At 38.5% G+C, this 18105-nt stretch overlaps 1 protein-coding gene across 1 annotated transcript in view; it reads left to right on the top strand.

Annotated features, from left to right (window-relative positions):
* LOC140714547 (low-density lipoprotein receptor-related protein 1-like) overlaps nucleotides 1–8264 on the top strand; it is a 1940354-nt gene extending 1932090 nt beyond the window's left edge. Inside the window, exon 90 of the mRNA XM_073025830.1 lies at nucleotides 1897–8264. Within this exon, the coding sequence (XP_072881931.1) occupies nucleotides 1897–2037 (141 nt within the window). The 3' untranslated portion in view covers nucleotides 2038–8264. The remainder of the gene's footprint in view (nucleotides 1–1896) is intronic.
* Nucleotides 8265–18105: the final 9841 nt, after the last annotated feature.

The raw sequence follows: 18105 nt of genomic DNA, 5'->3' as shown, positions 1-18105 counted from the left end.
CCATCAAGCTCTTGAATAAAAGGGGATAACTACACTCACATGCCCCATCATTGAAACGTTCCTACAACCACTGATCTCACTTTAAGCACTCAATTTCATTATTTCATGTTCTTGTTATTTATTTGCATTTGCACAGTCTGTTGTCTTCTGCACTGCGGTTGATCTTTCACTGATTCTATTATAGTTGTTATTCTATAGTTTTGCTGAGTATACCCACTGGAGAATGAAACTTAGGGTTGTGTATGGTGACAGAGATGTACTTTGATAATAAATTTACTTTGAACTTTGTACATTTGAACAGATACATTACATAGATAGGACAGGTTCACAAAAATTTGGCCCAAAATTCAACATATTTGACTAGCTCAGAACCTATCTTTGTTGGCATGGATGTTGAGTCAAAGAGCCTGTTTCTATGCTAATTTTAGTGATCATTTACATATATCTAATATGTAAATATGTAATGGGTTGAGATGATCAGACTCAAACTATTCGGAGTGTCCAGAAGACATAGTAATAGGAGTACGAGCACGACATAACACAGCAGATATTTACAATGTCTATGCACAAGGATATGAAGCTGACCTCAGAAGTGATGTATATGCCAATCTGGAGGAGGTAATTGCAGAAATTAAATGATTTCTTAGTTTCCCCTAATTGTATTGGGCAGGAGGGGAATTGTAGTGCAGTGTTATGGAAAATCCGCCTTTGATTCAATCGGAGTAGCACAGAACAGCCTGATGGTGAACCAACAGCTTTATTAATAGCCCACTGGATTTTAATTAATTTATTTATTGAGGTACAGTGCAGAATAGACCCTTCTGGCCCTTTGCACCATGCTGCCCAGCAATTCCTAATCTCAGGAAAATGGTTGATTAACCCGCCAACTGATACATCTTTGGACTGTGGGAAAAATGGGAGCACCTGGAGGAAACCCATGTGGAGAATGTACAAAATCCTTACAGGCAGCAGCAGAGTTGAACCAAGGTTGCTGGTACTGTAAAGCATTGTGCTAACCACTACACTACCATGCTGCCCCAACTTTTCTTTATTACTAACTCAAATTTTATCTTTAATAATTGAATGGTAATACTTATACTGGCCTTGCAAACATTATCAAAGAGCTGCTCTAAATTCTGTTAATCCATTTGAGCTCAAAACAATGCTACATACTTTCTTCATAACAAGGTCACCTCTACGTGAGGAAAATTTAGATCTCTTGGACTTTAATGCATTTCTTACCGTATTTCGTTTATAGAGAATGCAACATCAGCAGCCCTTTGAAAAGACCAAGCATGAGTATAATATTCATAAAAAATATAATCATATAATCAATGAATCCCAATGTTATCATTTGTCATAATTTACTGAATATCTGTTTACAATGAATAGGTCATCAATTCTATTCCATAGATTTTCCACTAGAATGTTTGCTGCAGCTTCCTCACCTGGAATAATCTGGCTTCTCTTTTATTGAGAATAACCTTACCTGTTTTTGCCTTAACTTGTATTACTTTTGCACTGTGTGCACTTTGTAAGGCAATGGTAGTTTCAGCACTGGTAATCACAGTCAGAGCATTTAATGAGTTTGAATGTGGCTGAGGATAGAACTACTAAAATCCCATGAAAGATTGATGAAAATACAGACATATAACCACAATATTAAATTGATTCTCAAACCATCATGTCATAGCCCTCATGTTGCTTTTGCTGCAGGCATCTATATTTCAATTTTAATGAATAACAAATATAATATCCTTTTGTACCAGGAACAAATGCTAATTTAATATTATCTTGTGAGTTTTGTACATGCAGAATTTCATTTGCAGTGGTCTAAGGATCTAGTGATATTTAAAATTCAATAACCTGACCTTTTATCCTTTCTTTATTTGACAGCCAACAAATTACTCAAATCCTGTTTATGCAAAACTCTACTTGGATGCATCAAACTGCCGGAATTCCTTAGTCAGCACAGAGGAAAAGAAAGAGCTGCTTCCAAAGAAATTAGCAGACGGCCTGAGGGAGACAGTTGCTTAGATTACCCTTTAGTCCTGTATCTTTTTTAACCACTGTATAAATGTATAAAGAAAGGATTAATTTTTCTATGTAATGACAGTGTTCTGATTATATTTTTTTGCATCAGCACTACCTGTGTTTTTGCGCTGAGGATTCTTGACTGACCTTCTTTCCAATGTTTCTGTTCAATGCACTGGGAAGGCCACCTGCACTAAATCACATAGAACAAAGCTGCTGATTGCATCTCCCATTGTATTCAATCCTGTACTGGAGGGAGAAAACACACACAAGCCAATTTTTGTTCAGTTTTATACCAGTTTGGTATTTTCATTCGGTAAAAGTAAGGCACATTTGACAATCTCCACTGTAAAGTTTTCAGATGAAGAATTTCACTGGGTACTTTTAGCAGTTATAAATAAACACCTTCAAGTTCCTATTGGTTAGACATTCTTTACATTCTCCTTGAGGGAAAACACTCTCATTTTAAGCAGTTTTAGAAGTTATTTCCTCAAAAAACAGTGTATAAGGGTAACTAACAAATTCAAGGCTCATCCAAATTTCAAGGTCTGACCGAACTGCTGGCTTGGTTCTTATTTAGCTTTTCATTGTTTTTATGTTAATGTAATATTCTATGTAGTCAATGCTTGGTGAGTTGCAATTTTACTTTGTTTTGTGTAAACTGTAGGGAGATTGGGATATATTTCTATGATAACTGGCTTGGTTTGAGAAATTTAAATTTTGCGGATTCTATTCAAGCATTTATTTAGCTTGTCTGAAGTCAAACAATTTGTATTTAAACTTGTTAACATATAATGGCCCAAAATTGCTTCAAGTGGTGATTAAATGGTGCCACTGTACTTAAACTCCTTCTTTCCCATTTTAATGATGATGGAAATTTGGTCACGGAGTGCGAATTGGAAGGAATGTGAAACCCCCAGCAGGCACTCTTGGGTCTGAGTGAATAAGGCAATAAGTTGAATCTCCTTTAAGACATATCAAACGAAAGCATGGTGAAAGCAATAGCATTGTGGGTAGCACAATGCTTTACAGTACATGTGATCCGGGTTCAATTCCTGCCACAGCCTGTATGGAAATTGTTAATTCTCCTCATAACCAGGTGGGTTTCCTCCAGGTGATCTGGCTTCCTCCCACAGTCCAAAGACGCACCAGTTGATAGGTTAATTCATCGTTTTAAGTTGTCCTGTGACTAGGCTTGGATTAATTTGAGGGCTTGCTGGGCAATGTAGCTCGAAGGGCCTATTCCATGCTGTATCTCAATAAATAAATAAAAAATAAAAATAATAATAAAAGACTACAAAAGACATTTGTCTTAAAATTTATCCCAGGTAGATTGTACAATGCATTATTAAGCCCCATTTTATTATATTCACTCAACCTCTAAGTCAGCAGAGAATAATTAGTATCACCCTCCTCACATCATACTTATATTTGAAATTATTAGATTTAATCTTCACAAAGCACTTCCCCATAAACTTGTAATCACTGTAATATCACAAAAGTGTACATGCATGCTGAGCCATACAACAAAGTTAATTTCTTAGAAAACTCACTTTAGTGCAGCACATCCTCAGCAGTAACTTTTGGAGAAACACAAGACTGCAGAAGCTGTAATCAGCAGCTAAAAACAAAATACTCGAGAACTTTGCATGTCAAGGGGATGGGAAGTGTCAACATTTTAGATCTTGGTCCTGCATCAGGACTTTTGAATATTTGGATTTTCTTCTTTGATCATCATCACTTGTCCAAATTTGCATTGTAAGTGGTAACAATTTCCATTAGCCACATCAGTATTTTATGTAATTTTTTGCATATTCCTTTTTATCTTACCAGAGGTATAATTAGCTTGCTTATCGTGTACTTTGCTGACATTGCATACAGAGTTCACTGAAGCATTCAAAAACGAGTATCACACAGTGAGTTTTTCCTCTTGTCCCTCACTAGTTCTGAGCAGTCTTGACAATAAAACTAAGCCTGAAAAACAAGTAAATCTAAACTTGTACTATTGAACGGAGCTTGCATTTGGCTTTGCATAAAACCATGATTCATAGCCTACCAACTGATACATTTATGATTGCATACACTTCCAAGTAGAATCCCTTGTTTGACACACAAAAAAGTATTTTGGGAATCAAACCATAAGATGATGAGGTGGATAATCAGTCATAGCTTATCAGAATAGGCTAAGACTTTTACACAGTACCGTATTAGTCAACGGGGAGCAGAAAGCAAGTTTGTAAATCTGGCGGGAGCAAAGGATATTGGGGTGCTAAGGGTGGATTTCCACTGGAGGCATGTTGGACAGATGGCAGAGTAGGAGTTCCAGGGGCAGAAGGATTCATGGGTGCTGGCACACCCAGCCCTGAGACACCAGGCAAGGTTATTTGATTCCAAACAATTGATTTATTGATTTTTACAGAATGACTCTCTAGTGCTTGCTGCTCCCTCCCCTCTCTCCTTCCCCTCTCCCAATCATGATTCCCCTCTGTCTGCCCCCTTTCCACTCAGTCGCTATAGAGACCCATATCAGAACCAGATTTAGCATCACTCACATTACCCACAATTTTTTTTTTTGCTGCAGCAGCCATACAGTGCAATACATTAAAAAGACCTTTGCACAGTACTGTATATGAAACCAAAGTGATTGGGTCAGTTCTCAAGTCATGTAGGGCATGGAAACAGGTTTACTAAGTCTGTGCCACCATCAAATATTTATTTATACTGGTCCCAGTCTCCAGCACCTGGCACGCATACCTTCTATTGTATAGCATTTCATGTGTTTATTTGTAAGAGTACCTGTCTCCAGCCCTTCAGAAAGAGATTTCCAAATTTTGAGCAGTAAAACTATTCTTCCTGAAATTCCCTCTAAATCTCTTATACCCTATGCCTATGCTATCTGCTTATAGATAGGATAGAAGGTTGGTCATTCTCTTTTCTCTCTATACCCTTCATAATTTTGTATACCTTAATCAGATCCCCTTCAGCGTTCTCTGCTCCAAGGAAAACAATCACAGGTTCATCCAGTCTATCTTCATCCATGTTAAAGCATAGCTTGTATTCTGCCTATTACTACTTGTCCACATAATTGAAAAATTCCACAACTAGACTGAAAATTCTTAGCTACACACTATCCGTTTTTTTTCAAAACTGGATGAATAGGGAAGATGAGAGGTTTTGGGATTTTGAAAGGTAATAATTCAACTCACTGTATATGAATCTGATTTGCCACTGCAACGTAAGCTGGGAACAAAAATGTTAACAAAAAATTAGTATCAGGGACTCTATAATTTGGCCCTTAAAAGCTGTTGTTACGTATGTCTTATAATAACTACAAAAGAAGTGCATAGTACAAAATATTTGGGTTTGACCCTGTGATTTAAAAACATCTAAATTGCTGACAATCAAAATCCTATTTTTGTTAAACTAGTTATTGTTTAAGAAATACTATATGAAAGCATTGTTATTTATGTCCTCCTGCTTCTGATAAATGTTAAAGCTTTTGGGAACTAGCCCCACTAGCCATGAAAGGCAGTGATTGTTGAAATCCGTGCTAGATTTGGCAACAGTAAATCATGGGCGATTCTTATTTTTCTCAAATTTTAACAACATTACTGCAGTTAAGAGAGTGAATAGGCCTTATTCCAGGAAATAAATGCCCTTAGATCATTGCATTGTGGGAGCATGTGAGCTGGTCTGTTTCTTCGAGACCTCGCCTCCAACATCGTCCTTTTTTCATGATGCACTAACCACCTCTACCTTAAGACCATAAGTCATAGGTACAGAATTAGGCTATTCAACCCATCGAGTCTGCTCCACCATTCCATCATGGCTGAACCCGGATCCCACTCAACCCCATTCACTTGCTTTCTTGCCACAGCATTTGATGCCCTGACCAATCAGGGAACGATCAGCTTCCACCTTAAATATACCAATGGCTCCGGCCTCCACAGCAGTCTGTGGCAGAGCATTCCATAGATTTACTACTTTCTAGCTAAAAAAAAAATACCTCCTTATCTCTGTTCTAAAGGATCACCAGTCAATTTTGAGGCTGCGCCCTCTAGTTCTGGATACCCCCACCAGAGGAAACATCCTCTCTATATCCACCCTTTCAACATTCAGTAGGTTTCAATGAGACACACCCCCCCCCCCGTGTCCTTTTAAATTCCACTGAGTACAGGTCCAAACGCTCCCCATGAACCTCCTCTGAACTCTCTCCAGTGACAACAGATCCTTTCTGTGATATGGGCCCAAAGAATGTCAACAGTACTCTAAGTGTGGCCTGACTAGTGTCTTATAAAGGCTCAGCATTATCACCTTGCTTTTATATTCTATTCCCCTTGAAATAAATGCCAACATTGCATTCTTCTTCTTTACCACAGACTCAACATGTAAATTAACCTTCTGGGAATCTTGCACGAGGACTCCAAAGTCCCCCTGCACCTCTGATGCCCATTTACAGTAGGTAATAGTCTGTACTATTGTTCCTTTTACCAAAATGCATTATCATACATTTCCCAACACTGTATTCCATCTGCCACTTTTTTGCCCTTTTTTGCAATTTGTCTAAGTCCTGCTGCAATGGTATTGCTTCCTCAGTACTACCTACCCCTCCACCTATGTTCATATCATCCGCAGACATTGTCACAAAGCCATCAATTCCATTATCCAAATCATTGACAAACAATGTGAAAAGTAGCGATCCCAATACTAACCCCTGAGGAACAACACTAGGTACCAGCAGCCAACCAGAGAAAGCTCCTTTTATTCCCGCTCGCTGCCTGTTAGCCATTCCACTACCCAGTATCTTTCCTGTTACGCCATAGGATTTTATCTTGTTAAGCAGCCTCATGTGTGACACCTTCTCAATTGCCTTCTGAAAATCCAATTAAATTAAATCCAATGCCTCCCCTTTGTCCGCCCTGCTTGTTACTTCCTCAAAGAACTTTAACAAATTTGTCAGGCAAGATTTCCCTTGACAGAAACCATGCTGATTTTGACTTATTTTATCATTAGTCTCCAAGTACTCTGAAGCCTTATCCTTAATAATAGACTCCAGCACTTTCCCAACCAATGAGGTTAGGCTAAGTGGCTTATAATTACCTTTCTTTTGCCTTCTCCCTTCCTCAAGAGGCATTTACAATCATACAGTTCTTTGGGACCATGCCAGAATCAAGTGATTCTTGAAAAATCGTGACCAATATATCCGTTATCTCTTCAGCAAACTCTCTCAGGACTCTGCAATGCAGTCCATCTGGCCCAGGTGACCTACCTACCTTAATACATTTGAGTTTGCTTAGTACTTTTTCCACTGTAAACCCTTCCCATCCTATTAATCTAAATCACTGACATACATTGTGAAATTTGCAGCAGCAATACAATGCAAGACATGTAAGTCAGTATAAACAACGATCAGCAGCGTTTAAAACTGCTCTCATAAATTGCTTCGGTTTCTGCTCAGTATTCCTGCCAGTCTTTACATGGGTTTTAATAGATGCATCAGTTTGACACTTCATATGCTGTCAATTATTCTCTTTACAGGATTGGCAAAATTGATGGGTTCTTGTTTAGGGACAAGCAAAGTGATAATGCTTAGGTCACTTCTGACTTTTTTTAATTTTCTGTGATATCTAATATTTGCCTGACTCTATATTTATCTGAACATATTTGGTATTCAAAAGACAAGTTATCCCCCAAGAGATCCCTTCATTATTTCAGTATTGGTCTTGTTTCTCAACAGTTCATGGCCTTGCCTAGGGTCATTCATTAAGGTGTTTAATCTTCCTGGTACTACCGTCTTGGTTCAGCCCACCAATTATCCCCTTACCACATCACCGTTTCCTCATGTCAGCACTTCGGTAATTCTAAAACCCTTTACATTTTTATAGATAGAGATCTGGGTCATAGATCTCGGAGTACAAACAATCACCAGAAAGCAAGTGACCAAAACAGGGAATTACATGAGTAGTTGATATATCCGGAACATGTAAATATATTTTAAAAATCTATATATCCAAATTAGAGAAGAAATCTGCCTTATAAAAGTCAGAACATTTCACATACATCAATTTGATTTGGGGGATTCCTATAAACTATAGCACAGAAGTAAGACATTCAGAACATCTTAGATTACAAACAAGAGATTCCGCAGATGCTGGAAATCCAAGCAACACACACAGAATGCTAGAGGAACTCAGCTGGCCAGGCAGCATCTATGGAAAAAGTACAGTCGACATTTTGGGCCAAGACCCTTCAGCCGGACAAAATCGAAGGGTCTTAACCCGAAACGTCAACTGTACTTTTTTTCCATAGATGCTGCCTGGCCAGCTGATTCCCTCCAACTTTTTATTTGAGCGTCTTTGTTTGTCTGCTTCATAAACATCTGTTCCATGTTCTCGTTAATGACTTAACAATTATTAAGTCACTTTGTGTCTATATCTGAGACCATTCTCTCCACCCAGCCTTTTCTATCCTTCCTCATTCAACTCAGTCAGCAACTCCTTCTTTTCTTACTCCAATAAGTTATTTGGTCTCCTCCAAAACATATCGGTAATATTTGCCTCATCTATGTATTGTAAAAGCAATTTCCACATTTTTCCACTTTCTGAATAAAAATTACCTCAAATCCCCCTTTTTATTTATTGATGCACCTGTTACACTTACAGGCATTGCTTTTGAATCCTCTGCAGCAGGAGCTCCGGGACTTTTTTATGCCATGGACCAACATCATTAAGCAGGTTGGGGTCCCCTACTCTGCAGTCTTTTCCATAGCAGTTTTTTTTAAATTTAGACTCCTGCCAGATCACTCTTTTCTGAAGTCTGTTTATGCTTTCCAGATGGTTTTGTGTACTCATCTATTTGAGACCAATAATGTGGGCGGGAGGGATAGTATCATTGAGGATTGACATCAAAACAATGGAGACTTCTCTAACCAGTTGTTCATCCCCTATCTAAGTGTTCCCCAGGAAGGATCAAGTTGTAGTTTGTGCTTAGTTCTCTTCCACAATCGCTGTAAAATTTTTCACAGAACGGCTGTCAATCCTGACGTATTCTGAGCAATGGATCTGGGTTACCTGTAGATTATGTAAACCAGATGACACTATCCACCAAGATCAGCATATTTGTGTTGTAGGTGCAAGGTGGTCACATTAACACCTTCATAACTTTGCTATGTATAATCCTAATGATTTTTCCTTCCCTGACTATTAATTTTCACGTGATGCAGTACAACAACAAAGCCATGCACAATAATTTGCTCAAATTGAATGTTAATGAGGACAACTTGGACTGATTAATTGTTGGATGTGGACGAACAAATGAAGAGGTTTAATATGATCAAAATATAGCCGTTAATAGTTAAAAACTTTAAAGTGTGACTGTGTCATAAGATATGCCTTCCAAAAGAGTGATTTGAAAGCATTTACTGTGTAATTTATTTATAACCAGCTTGTCTTGTTCAGTGATTTCCAGGCTGCAGTGTTTTATTCTTTCTGTTTGGAGTGTTTCTTTGTATTAGAATGAGTGCAGAAGGAAAAAACTTGGAAACCAGTTCTACTTAGATTCTTCTATAAAAGTTCTTCCTAATACTGTGTGACATGACTGGAATATACAGTTCTTAGCACTTTCAAAAAGCAGATCTTGTAATTCCTGGGTCTGTGAAGAGGTCAGCAGGCAGGCAGTAAAGATGTTAAAGCAAATAGTTAATAGCATTTTACTTGATAGTCAATTTTTGCTACCCCATTTGTTTCTATTATGTTGCAGGTTAATAGTTTTAACAGTTCAACCCGGTTTTGATGAATTTTGTTTGATTCCAATTAAATACATTTTCAAAACAAGCCAGTTTGCACATCACTCAAAATTGAATTTAGTGTCAAAAATTTGCTGTTTTATTATTAAGCATTTTTCTGGACATTGTGGAACTAATAACAGGCATCAAGATTTATATGAGTCAGTACTGAGATTGCATTATTAATCATGAGGCGAAAATGTCTGCTACAATGCAATCATGTAGTAAATGGATTGTGTCTTAAAATTTGCCTGACTATATAGTTTCCTAATTTTCCACCAAATGGAATTCACTTCATTTAGTTAAAGTGAACAAATAATGCTTCTATCATATCAAAGGCACAAAATTTAAAAAAAGTATTTAAATTCTTACAGAAAATAAGGGCTTCTGTTTTGTTTAGCTATAATGCTTTGTACCTGAGATATCTTTGATATCACATCTTATATGATACATGTTTGCTACTGAATAAAACCAGTCTTTATCAATCTTTTCAAATACTCAAAACTTTACTAAGGGAATACAGATATTAGAGAATTTTTTAAAGGTCTGCCATTATGTCTGCATGCATAGTACCTCTATTTTCTTAATTTGATTTCACTGAGTCCTTTGTTAATTGTACTTAATTTGTGCAATTCACCAGAGTTCAGCTCGAGCAATTGTTCAAAAGTAAACTAAGTAGATTTTTTAAGACTGTTAATGGACTAGTTTTTTTTTCTGTTTTATTCTTGAGATTTGATAAGCCTAAGATTCAACAAATATTAGTTCTGATTGAATTTCACAGCTGCTTTGCTTGGAATTTTTTTAAATAAAATGTCAGGTAACTTTGAAATTGCATTTTATTGATATTGGTGTGTTTAAATAAAATAATAAAAGCCTGGGTGTTTTTGCCATTTTCTTGTACCACTGTTAGTTGGATCTTAAGAGAAATCAGTCTCAGATCCACAAAGTATGACTGTGCTGACCAGTTATTCTCACCATTCCTGCAACTCTCAATAGCACTGAAAATGAAGAGAATAAATAATGTCAAAAAAGTTTGAAGTAAGGTTTATTATCAGAGTGCACATACGCCACCACATACAAGCCTGAGATTATTTTTCCTGCAGGCATACTCTGCACATCTATAGAACAGGGACTGAAGACAGGATCAATGAACAACAACCTGTGCAAATGCAAATATAAATACATAATGTGAAATAACATGACAAAGAGTCCTTAAGGTAAGATCATTGGTTGTGGAAACACCAGAAATAGAATGTGTGTAGTTATCCTCTTTTGTTCAAGAGCCTGATGGCTGAGGGGTAGTAACTGTTCTTGAACCTGGTGGTGCAGGTCCTGAGGTACTTGTACCTTCTACCTGATGGCAGCAGCGAGAAAAGAGCATGACATGAGTGGTGAGGATCTGTCAAGGAGACGGTGAGGTGAGGCTTTGCTTTCTGAATCATTCCCTTATTAATAAAGAGAAGGTGGTTGGGAAGCTGAAAGGTCTGAAGGTAGATTAGTCAACTTGGCCAGATAGACTACCCGCCAGGTTTCTGAAAGAGGTAGCAGAGGCATTGCTAGAGATCTTTCAAGGATCACTGTATTCTGGAAATGTTCTGGAGGACTGGAAAGTTACAAATATCATTCCATTCTTTAAAAAAAAAGAGGGAGGCAAAGGACAGGAAATTGTAAGCTAGTTGACCAGACTTCAGTGGTTGGTAAGATTTTAGAGTCCATTATTAATGATAAGGTTTTGTGGTTCCCGGAGTATGATTAAAGTAAACTGAAGTCAGTATGGTTTCCTTAAGGGAAATCTTGCCTGACCAATTTGTTGGAATGTGGAAATAACAGGCAGGATTGACAAAGGAGAGTCAGTGATGCTCTTTAGTTGGATTTGCAGAAAGCCTTTGACAAGATGCTGCGCATAAAGCTGCTGAACAAAGATTGCAGCCAGGTATTACAGGGAAGATGGACAGAAGACTGGCTGACTGGCAGAAGGCAAAGAATGGGAATAAAGGGAGCCCTTCTGGCTAGCTACTGGTCACTAGCGATGTTCCAAAAGGTTCAGTGTTGGGTCCACTCCTTTTCACATTATATTTTAATGATCTAGATGATGGAATTGATGGCTTTGTGGCCAAGGATATGGATGATACAAAGATAGGTGGAGGGGCAGGTAGTGCTGAGGAAGCAGAGAGTCTGCAGAAGGACTTGGACAGATTAGGAGAACAGATGGCATACAGAGTAGGGTAGTGTATGGTCATGCACTTTGGTAGAGGGAATAAAGACACAGACTATTTTCTAAAGGACTTTGGAGTCCTTGTGCAGGTTGCCTAAAAGTTAACTTGCAGATTGAGTCAGTAGTAAGGAAGACAAATGAACAGTTAGCATTCTCGAGAGGACTAGAATATTAAAACAAATATGCAATGCTGAAACTTTATCAAACATTGGTCAGAAGCAGATCAAACATTATTTAAGAAACAGTTAGATAGGTTTTTACATAGTAAGGGAATTAAGAGTTATGGGGAAAAGGCAGGTAGATGGAGCTGAGTTTACGGACAGATCAGCCATGATCTTATTGAATGGTGGGGCAGGCTCGATGGGCCGGATGGCCTACTCCTGCTCCTATTTCTTATGTTCTTAGACTGCACATGGAGTATTGTGAACAGTTTTAGGCCTGATATATAAGAAAGAATGTGCTGGCACTGAAGAGGGTTAACAAATAAGTAACTTTTGATATCTCAGAATCCGGTTGAGTATCACTGGCATATGTTGTGAAATATATTGCTTTGTGGCAGCAGTACATAATAAGAAGTATATAAATAAATAGTGAAAAAAGAGAGGGAAAAACAGCGAAGCAGTGTTCATTGATTAATTGCCCATTCAGAAATGTGATGGTAGAGTGGAAGAAGCTATTCCTGAAACATTGAGTGTGTGTCTTTGTGTTCCTATATCTCTTCCTTGATGGTAGCAATGAGAAGTAGATATATCCTGAGTCATGGGAATCCATAATGATGGACGCTGCCTTTTTGAGGCTTCACCTTTTAAAGTTGTTCTCGATGCTTGGGAGTCTAGTACCCATGATGATGCTGGCTGAGCTTACAACTTTCTTATGATCCGTTTCAGCGGCCCCTCCATACCAGTTGGTGATCCAACCAGTAAGAATGTTGTGCCCGGTACATCTGTAGAAACTTGCAAGTGACTTTGATGATATACCTCGTCTCTTCAAACTTCTAACAAAGTATAACCTCTGTCGTGCCTTCTTTGTAATTGCATCAACACATTGTTGGGTCCAGGATAGATCTTCAGACATGTTGATATCCAGGAACTTGAAACTGCTCAGCCTTTCCATTTCTGGTCCCTGGATGAGGACTGGTGTGTGTTCCCTCGACTTCCCCTTCCTGAAATCCACAATCAGTTCCTTGATCTTAATGATATTGAGCTTGATGTTGTTTTTGCAACACCACTTAACCAGCTGATTTGCTCCTTGTCACCATCTGAAATTCCACCAACAATAGTTGCGTTGCCAGCAAATTTGTAGATAAACATTTGAATTGTGCCTAGCCACACAGTCATGCATGTATAGAGAGTAGAGCAGTGGGCTAAGCATGCATCATTGACGTGTACCAGTGTCAATGGTCAGTAATGAGGAGATGTTATTTCTAATCCACACAGACTGTGGTCTCCCAGTGAGGAAGTCAAGTATCCAGTTGATGATGGAGTACACAGGCTCAGATTTTGGAGCTTGTTGGTTAGAACTGATGGTATGATTGTGTTAAAATCTGAGCTGTAATCAATAACCAGCTGCCTAGCATAGGTATTACTATTATCAGTGATCCAAGGCTGAGTGGAAAGCCAGTGAGATTGGACCTATTGTGGTGATAGGCAAACTGCAGCAGGTCCAGGTATTGGTCCTTGCATAGACAGGAGTTGATTCTAACCATGACCAGCCACTCAAAGCACTGCAACTGGGCCTATACTCATTTGAATTTAGAGGAATAAGGGGGGATGTTATTGAAAGAAAGTTCAAAGTACATTTATTATGAAAGTATGTATTCATTATACAACCTTAAGATGCCTTACAGACAGCCACAAAACAGAAACACACAAAAAAACATTTATTAAAGGCTGTCAACCTCACAATTTGCAGGGAGGAATAAAACAAATCATCCAAACAATAAAAGCATGAAATTTGTATTCAGAATGAAAGCTCACATAAGAGAGTCCGTCCACAGATATGAAGCCACAGCCTCAGTTCAATGTAAAGCAGTGTAAAATGGTGCAGAGCAGTGAGCTGAACTGGCCCTGAAACCCCTACCTTTTCAATCTGAACCAGCAATTAAAGTGTCAAAACATCTGCTCATTCCTTGCTCTTGGACTCAGTCTCTGCCCCTTCGATACACTGTGGGCCTGGATCCCACCATATTGATTCGGCCATTACCCAAACGTTCCACTTTGGCCCTGAACTTAAATCGATCGATCTGCCTTGCCTTGCCTCTTTTCTGCCACATCCAATCGCCTCCAAATCCAAAGGGAAGTTACAGGCTACTTTGTGTGGTAAACATTTACTAGAAAAAGTGTTATTAATAAAGTATTTAGTTCAAAGGCCTAGATAGAGTGTACGTAGAGAGGATGTTTCCATTAGTGGGAGAGTCTAGGACCAGAGGTCACAGCCTCAGAATATATGTATGCCCCTTTAGAATAGAGATGATGAGGAACTTCTTTAGTCAGAGGGTAGTGAATCTGCAGAATTCATTGTCACAGATGTCACAATGACCAAGTCATTGGATATATTTAAGAATGTTTTAAAATTCTGAAGTGATTCACAAATGTCCAGTGGCAGCTGAAGAAGAGGCTAATTGGGAAGGAAGTTTCTTAGATATTCAAAGTCATCTGGTGATTTGTTGTGATGAGATATCCCAGTTGCTAATTTGTTGGGAGCCAGGTGACCGTGGAAGCCAAGTCCAAGTCCATGTTGGAAGTAACAGTATGCTCGACGGCCAAGCAACCAGCAAACTGAGAATAATGAAACATCCACCTCAACAATAGCGACATCATAAATCACCCAGCAGTGACCTGTGTTGTGATAACTCTAAAAAAATCCTCTCAATGATGCATTAAAGTCAAGAGGGTATCTGTGAGACAATTATTTTTATTTTGTTGTTATTAATCTTGCTTTCAGCTCAAACCCAGCAGGTAGTACAGGTCAAATTAGCTAAAAAGTACATACTTACAACAGCAGAGTGCACTGTGATATATTCTATATAATTATCATTTATATGCTACAGTGTTTGACTAAATCACAGTTGGCATTCATTGTGTTAATAAAACATCTTAGTGTTTTATTTTATCCTTGGTGTTAAATAGAAAAATAAAAACTCAGCCTGACTTGCTGAGTGCCTCTGGCATTTAGTGTGTGTTGCTCAAAATTTTCAGCATCTGCAGAATCTCTTGTGTGTATCTCGTCCGTCTTATTTCCTCCTCCCTGGCCACCCTCAGGATACATCATTACTCTGACTACCAGTGAGAGTCGGTTTGTCAGTGGATGCTACACCACAAGTATCATTTACCACCTCATCTACTGACATCCTTCCCCTTCCTAGAAGGGGAAAATGTTATCTTTGAACTCCAGTCTAGTGCATGAAAGGGTATATAGTTGGACACCAGTTGTATTTATCACTGGACCTTTATTGCTGTACTGATCTGCATTCATCTGCTTCAGGTTGTGAACTGAATTTGGATATCAAATTAAGAAATCTGTGTTCCACCCACCAGTTGTATTAATCAACTCAATTGAAACCTGTAGGTTTTTCTATATTCAGGTAGAATTTTATGTTTTGCAATCAAGTGCAGTCTGGTGGATAATGCTTCCCAACAAAAGGACTGAATGTGCAGAAAGAATAATTGCTGATTCCCTGATGCAAGGTTTCTATGGTTCAAAGACAACATAAATTGCTATAGTTAAATAATAGTCAAAACAGTGTTACTACTGTCAGGTTGGGGACTACAGTCAGAACAGAGTTACTACATTCAGGACAGGGCCACTACAGTCAGAACAGAGATACTCCAGTCAGGTTAGGAGCTACAGTCAGAACAAAGTTATTACAGTCAGGTTAGGAGCTACAGTCAGAACAGAGTTACTACAGTCAAGTTGGAAGCTACAGGAAGAACAATTAGGTTAGAAGCCAGAGTCAGATTTGGGTTATAATAGGAACATAGTTACCTCATTCATGTCAGGGCTACAGAGAGGACAGTTACGTAGTCAGAAGGGGGACCTGGTCCTACATCTGCAGATGTTGTCAGGTGACCACTCAGACAGATGCGACATATGAATTTGGTTAGTCATTAGGAGTCATGTTTCACCAAATCATTAAGTGGATCCCTGAGGCTGTCATGAGTAAACACAGGGTTTAGCTCATAGCAAGTGGTGGTGGAGAGAAATTCTTCAAAGTGTCACTGATTACACTAATTTACTGTGATTTCTCAACCTTAACTTGAGGCTTTTCACTGTAGATTAGGCAATTCAGGTTTGGTATCATTTTCTACAAAAAAGTCTGCATTTCTGTACTGCAAATGGCAAAAATATTATCAACACAATGGGAAGCAGAGTGGACAGGAGAGATTCCAGTCCAGCATGTTCATTCTCATACAGACCATACTCTTGTCAATAGCCAGATTTTCTTCTGAAGCAGAGCTCCCTTATGCATACAGTTACATGAGAAATTATAGCCAATGGAAGACTCAGTTTAATCTCTACTCTGTATGGAATTAATTAATTTCATTAGGCTCTGAATTATTCAAACTCAAAGCACACCAAGTTCCTCCTACCAGTCTCTGTAAGGATAAACATTATGCCTAGTCTACAGATTAATAGGAAGTAATCATTGTTAGGCATTGAACAACAACTTTTTTCACTCCACTCATTCTCTGCAGATCAATGGTGAGCTTCTGCATGAACTCACGCTATACTGTATTTTAGTGGGATACACTTCAATGTCTTTGTTTCCATCCTAATACCCCATGGACCCACCCCCATTTCCAGAGTTTCTCTAGTACATCTAGGACTGCATTAGCACTATATCCTGCATTAAGGCAGACCAAAACTTTTCAACACCTTTACTGCCAAGTTCAACCCTGAATTCAAGTTCACATGGTCCATCTCTTTCCAGTTTTTTCCCTCTCTCAACTTTGGGGCTAGGCTACCACAAATATGCACTGCAAGCCTACAGACTCTTACAGCTACCTACATTATACTTCATCCTACCCTGACTCCTGCAAGGACTCCCTTTGGTTCTCTCAGTTATTTGTCTCCATTGGATTCTCTGACCATGAGACAATGCACACATACTCCTCGGAAATGCCTTTCTTCTTTTTGAAACAAAACTTCAGCTCCACCATAATCAGAAGAACCCACAGCTGTATACCACCTATTTCTCAGGCCTCTCCTCTTACCCCTTCTCCCGGGCAAACAAGGACAGTGTTCTTCTGGTCTTTCATTTCCATCTCACCAGCCTTCGCATTCAATGAATTGATTATCCTTCACAATTTCTCCCAGCTCCAACATCACTCCATTGCCAGATACATATTTCCTTCTGTCTCACAGAGTTTCAGAGGAAAAATTTCCCTTAGTGTGTTGTAATGTGAACAAATTCACCAGAAAGACACACAACTAATGGATATAGATGTGTTTTATTCAACAAAAACAAGCAGCAGGCAACATTTTGAGACACTCTTGGAGGAAGAGGCATCCCAACCCAATACTACATGACATTTTTATATGCTTATGATTAAAGGTAATAGCTGTACAAATCTATAGCTACAATGTATCTACAAAACTTCCTTTAAATTACATATAGTTTTGGTAGCCACTCTGACTCATATGTTTTGGTCTTGTCCTCTTTTGGAAAAATTTTGGAAAGATATTTTTGATACATTCTCTACAGTTTTGCACATTGATTTACAACCTCACCCTATTACTGCAATTTTTGGCTTACCAATGATTGATCAGCCCTCTGCAGCTCGGCAGATGATTACATTTGCTACTTTAATGGCTAGAATTATTGAATTGGAAAGAGAGGAATCCTCCAACTGCATCTCAATGGTTTTCCCAAACCATATCCTGTTTAAATTTGGAAAAAATTAGAAATGGTACCTTTCATCCCTCGGTTAGATTTGAAGAAGGAGGCCTTTTATTCAATACTTTCATAGAATGTAATTTGACCTTTTCCAATTCCTTTATATCATTCATTGATCTGAGTAGAGGAGCAAAGTTGACGACACTAATGATTTTATTTGATAGAATAGAATAGCCC

Source organism: Hemitrygon akajei, chromosome 2, assembly GCF_048418815.1.
Source record: "Hemitrygon akajei chromosome 2, sHemAka1.3, whole genome shotgun sequence".
In the NCBI taxonomy this organism is placed as follows: Eukaryota; Metazoa; Chordata; class Chondrichthyes; order Myliobatiformes; family Dasyatidae; genus Hemitrygon; species Hemitrygon akajei.
This window is presented reverse-complemented; position numbering and strand designations above follow the sequence as displayed.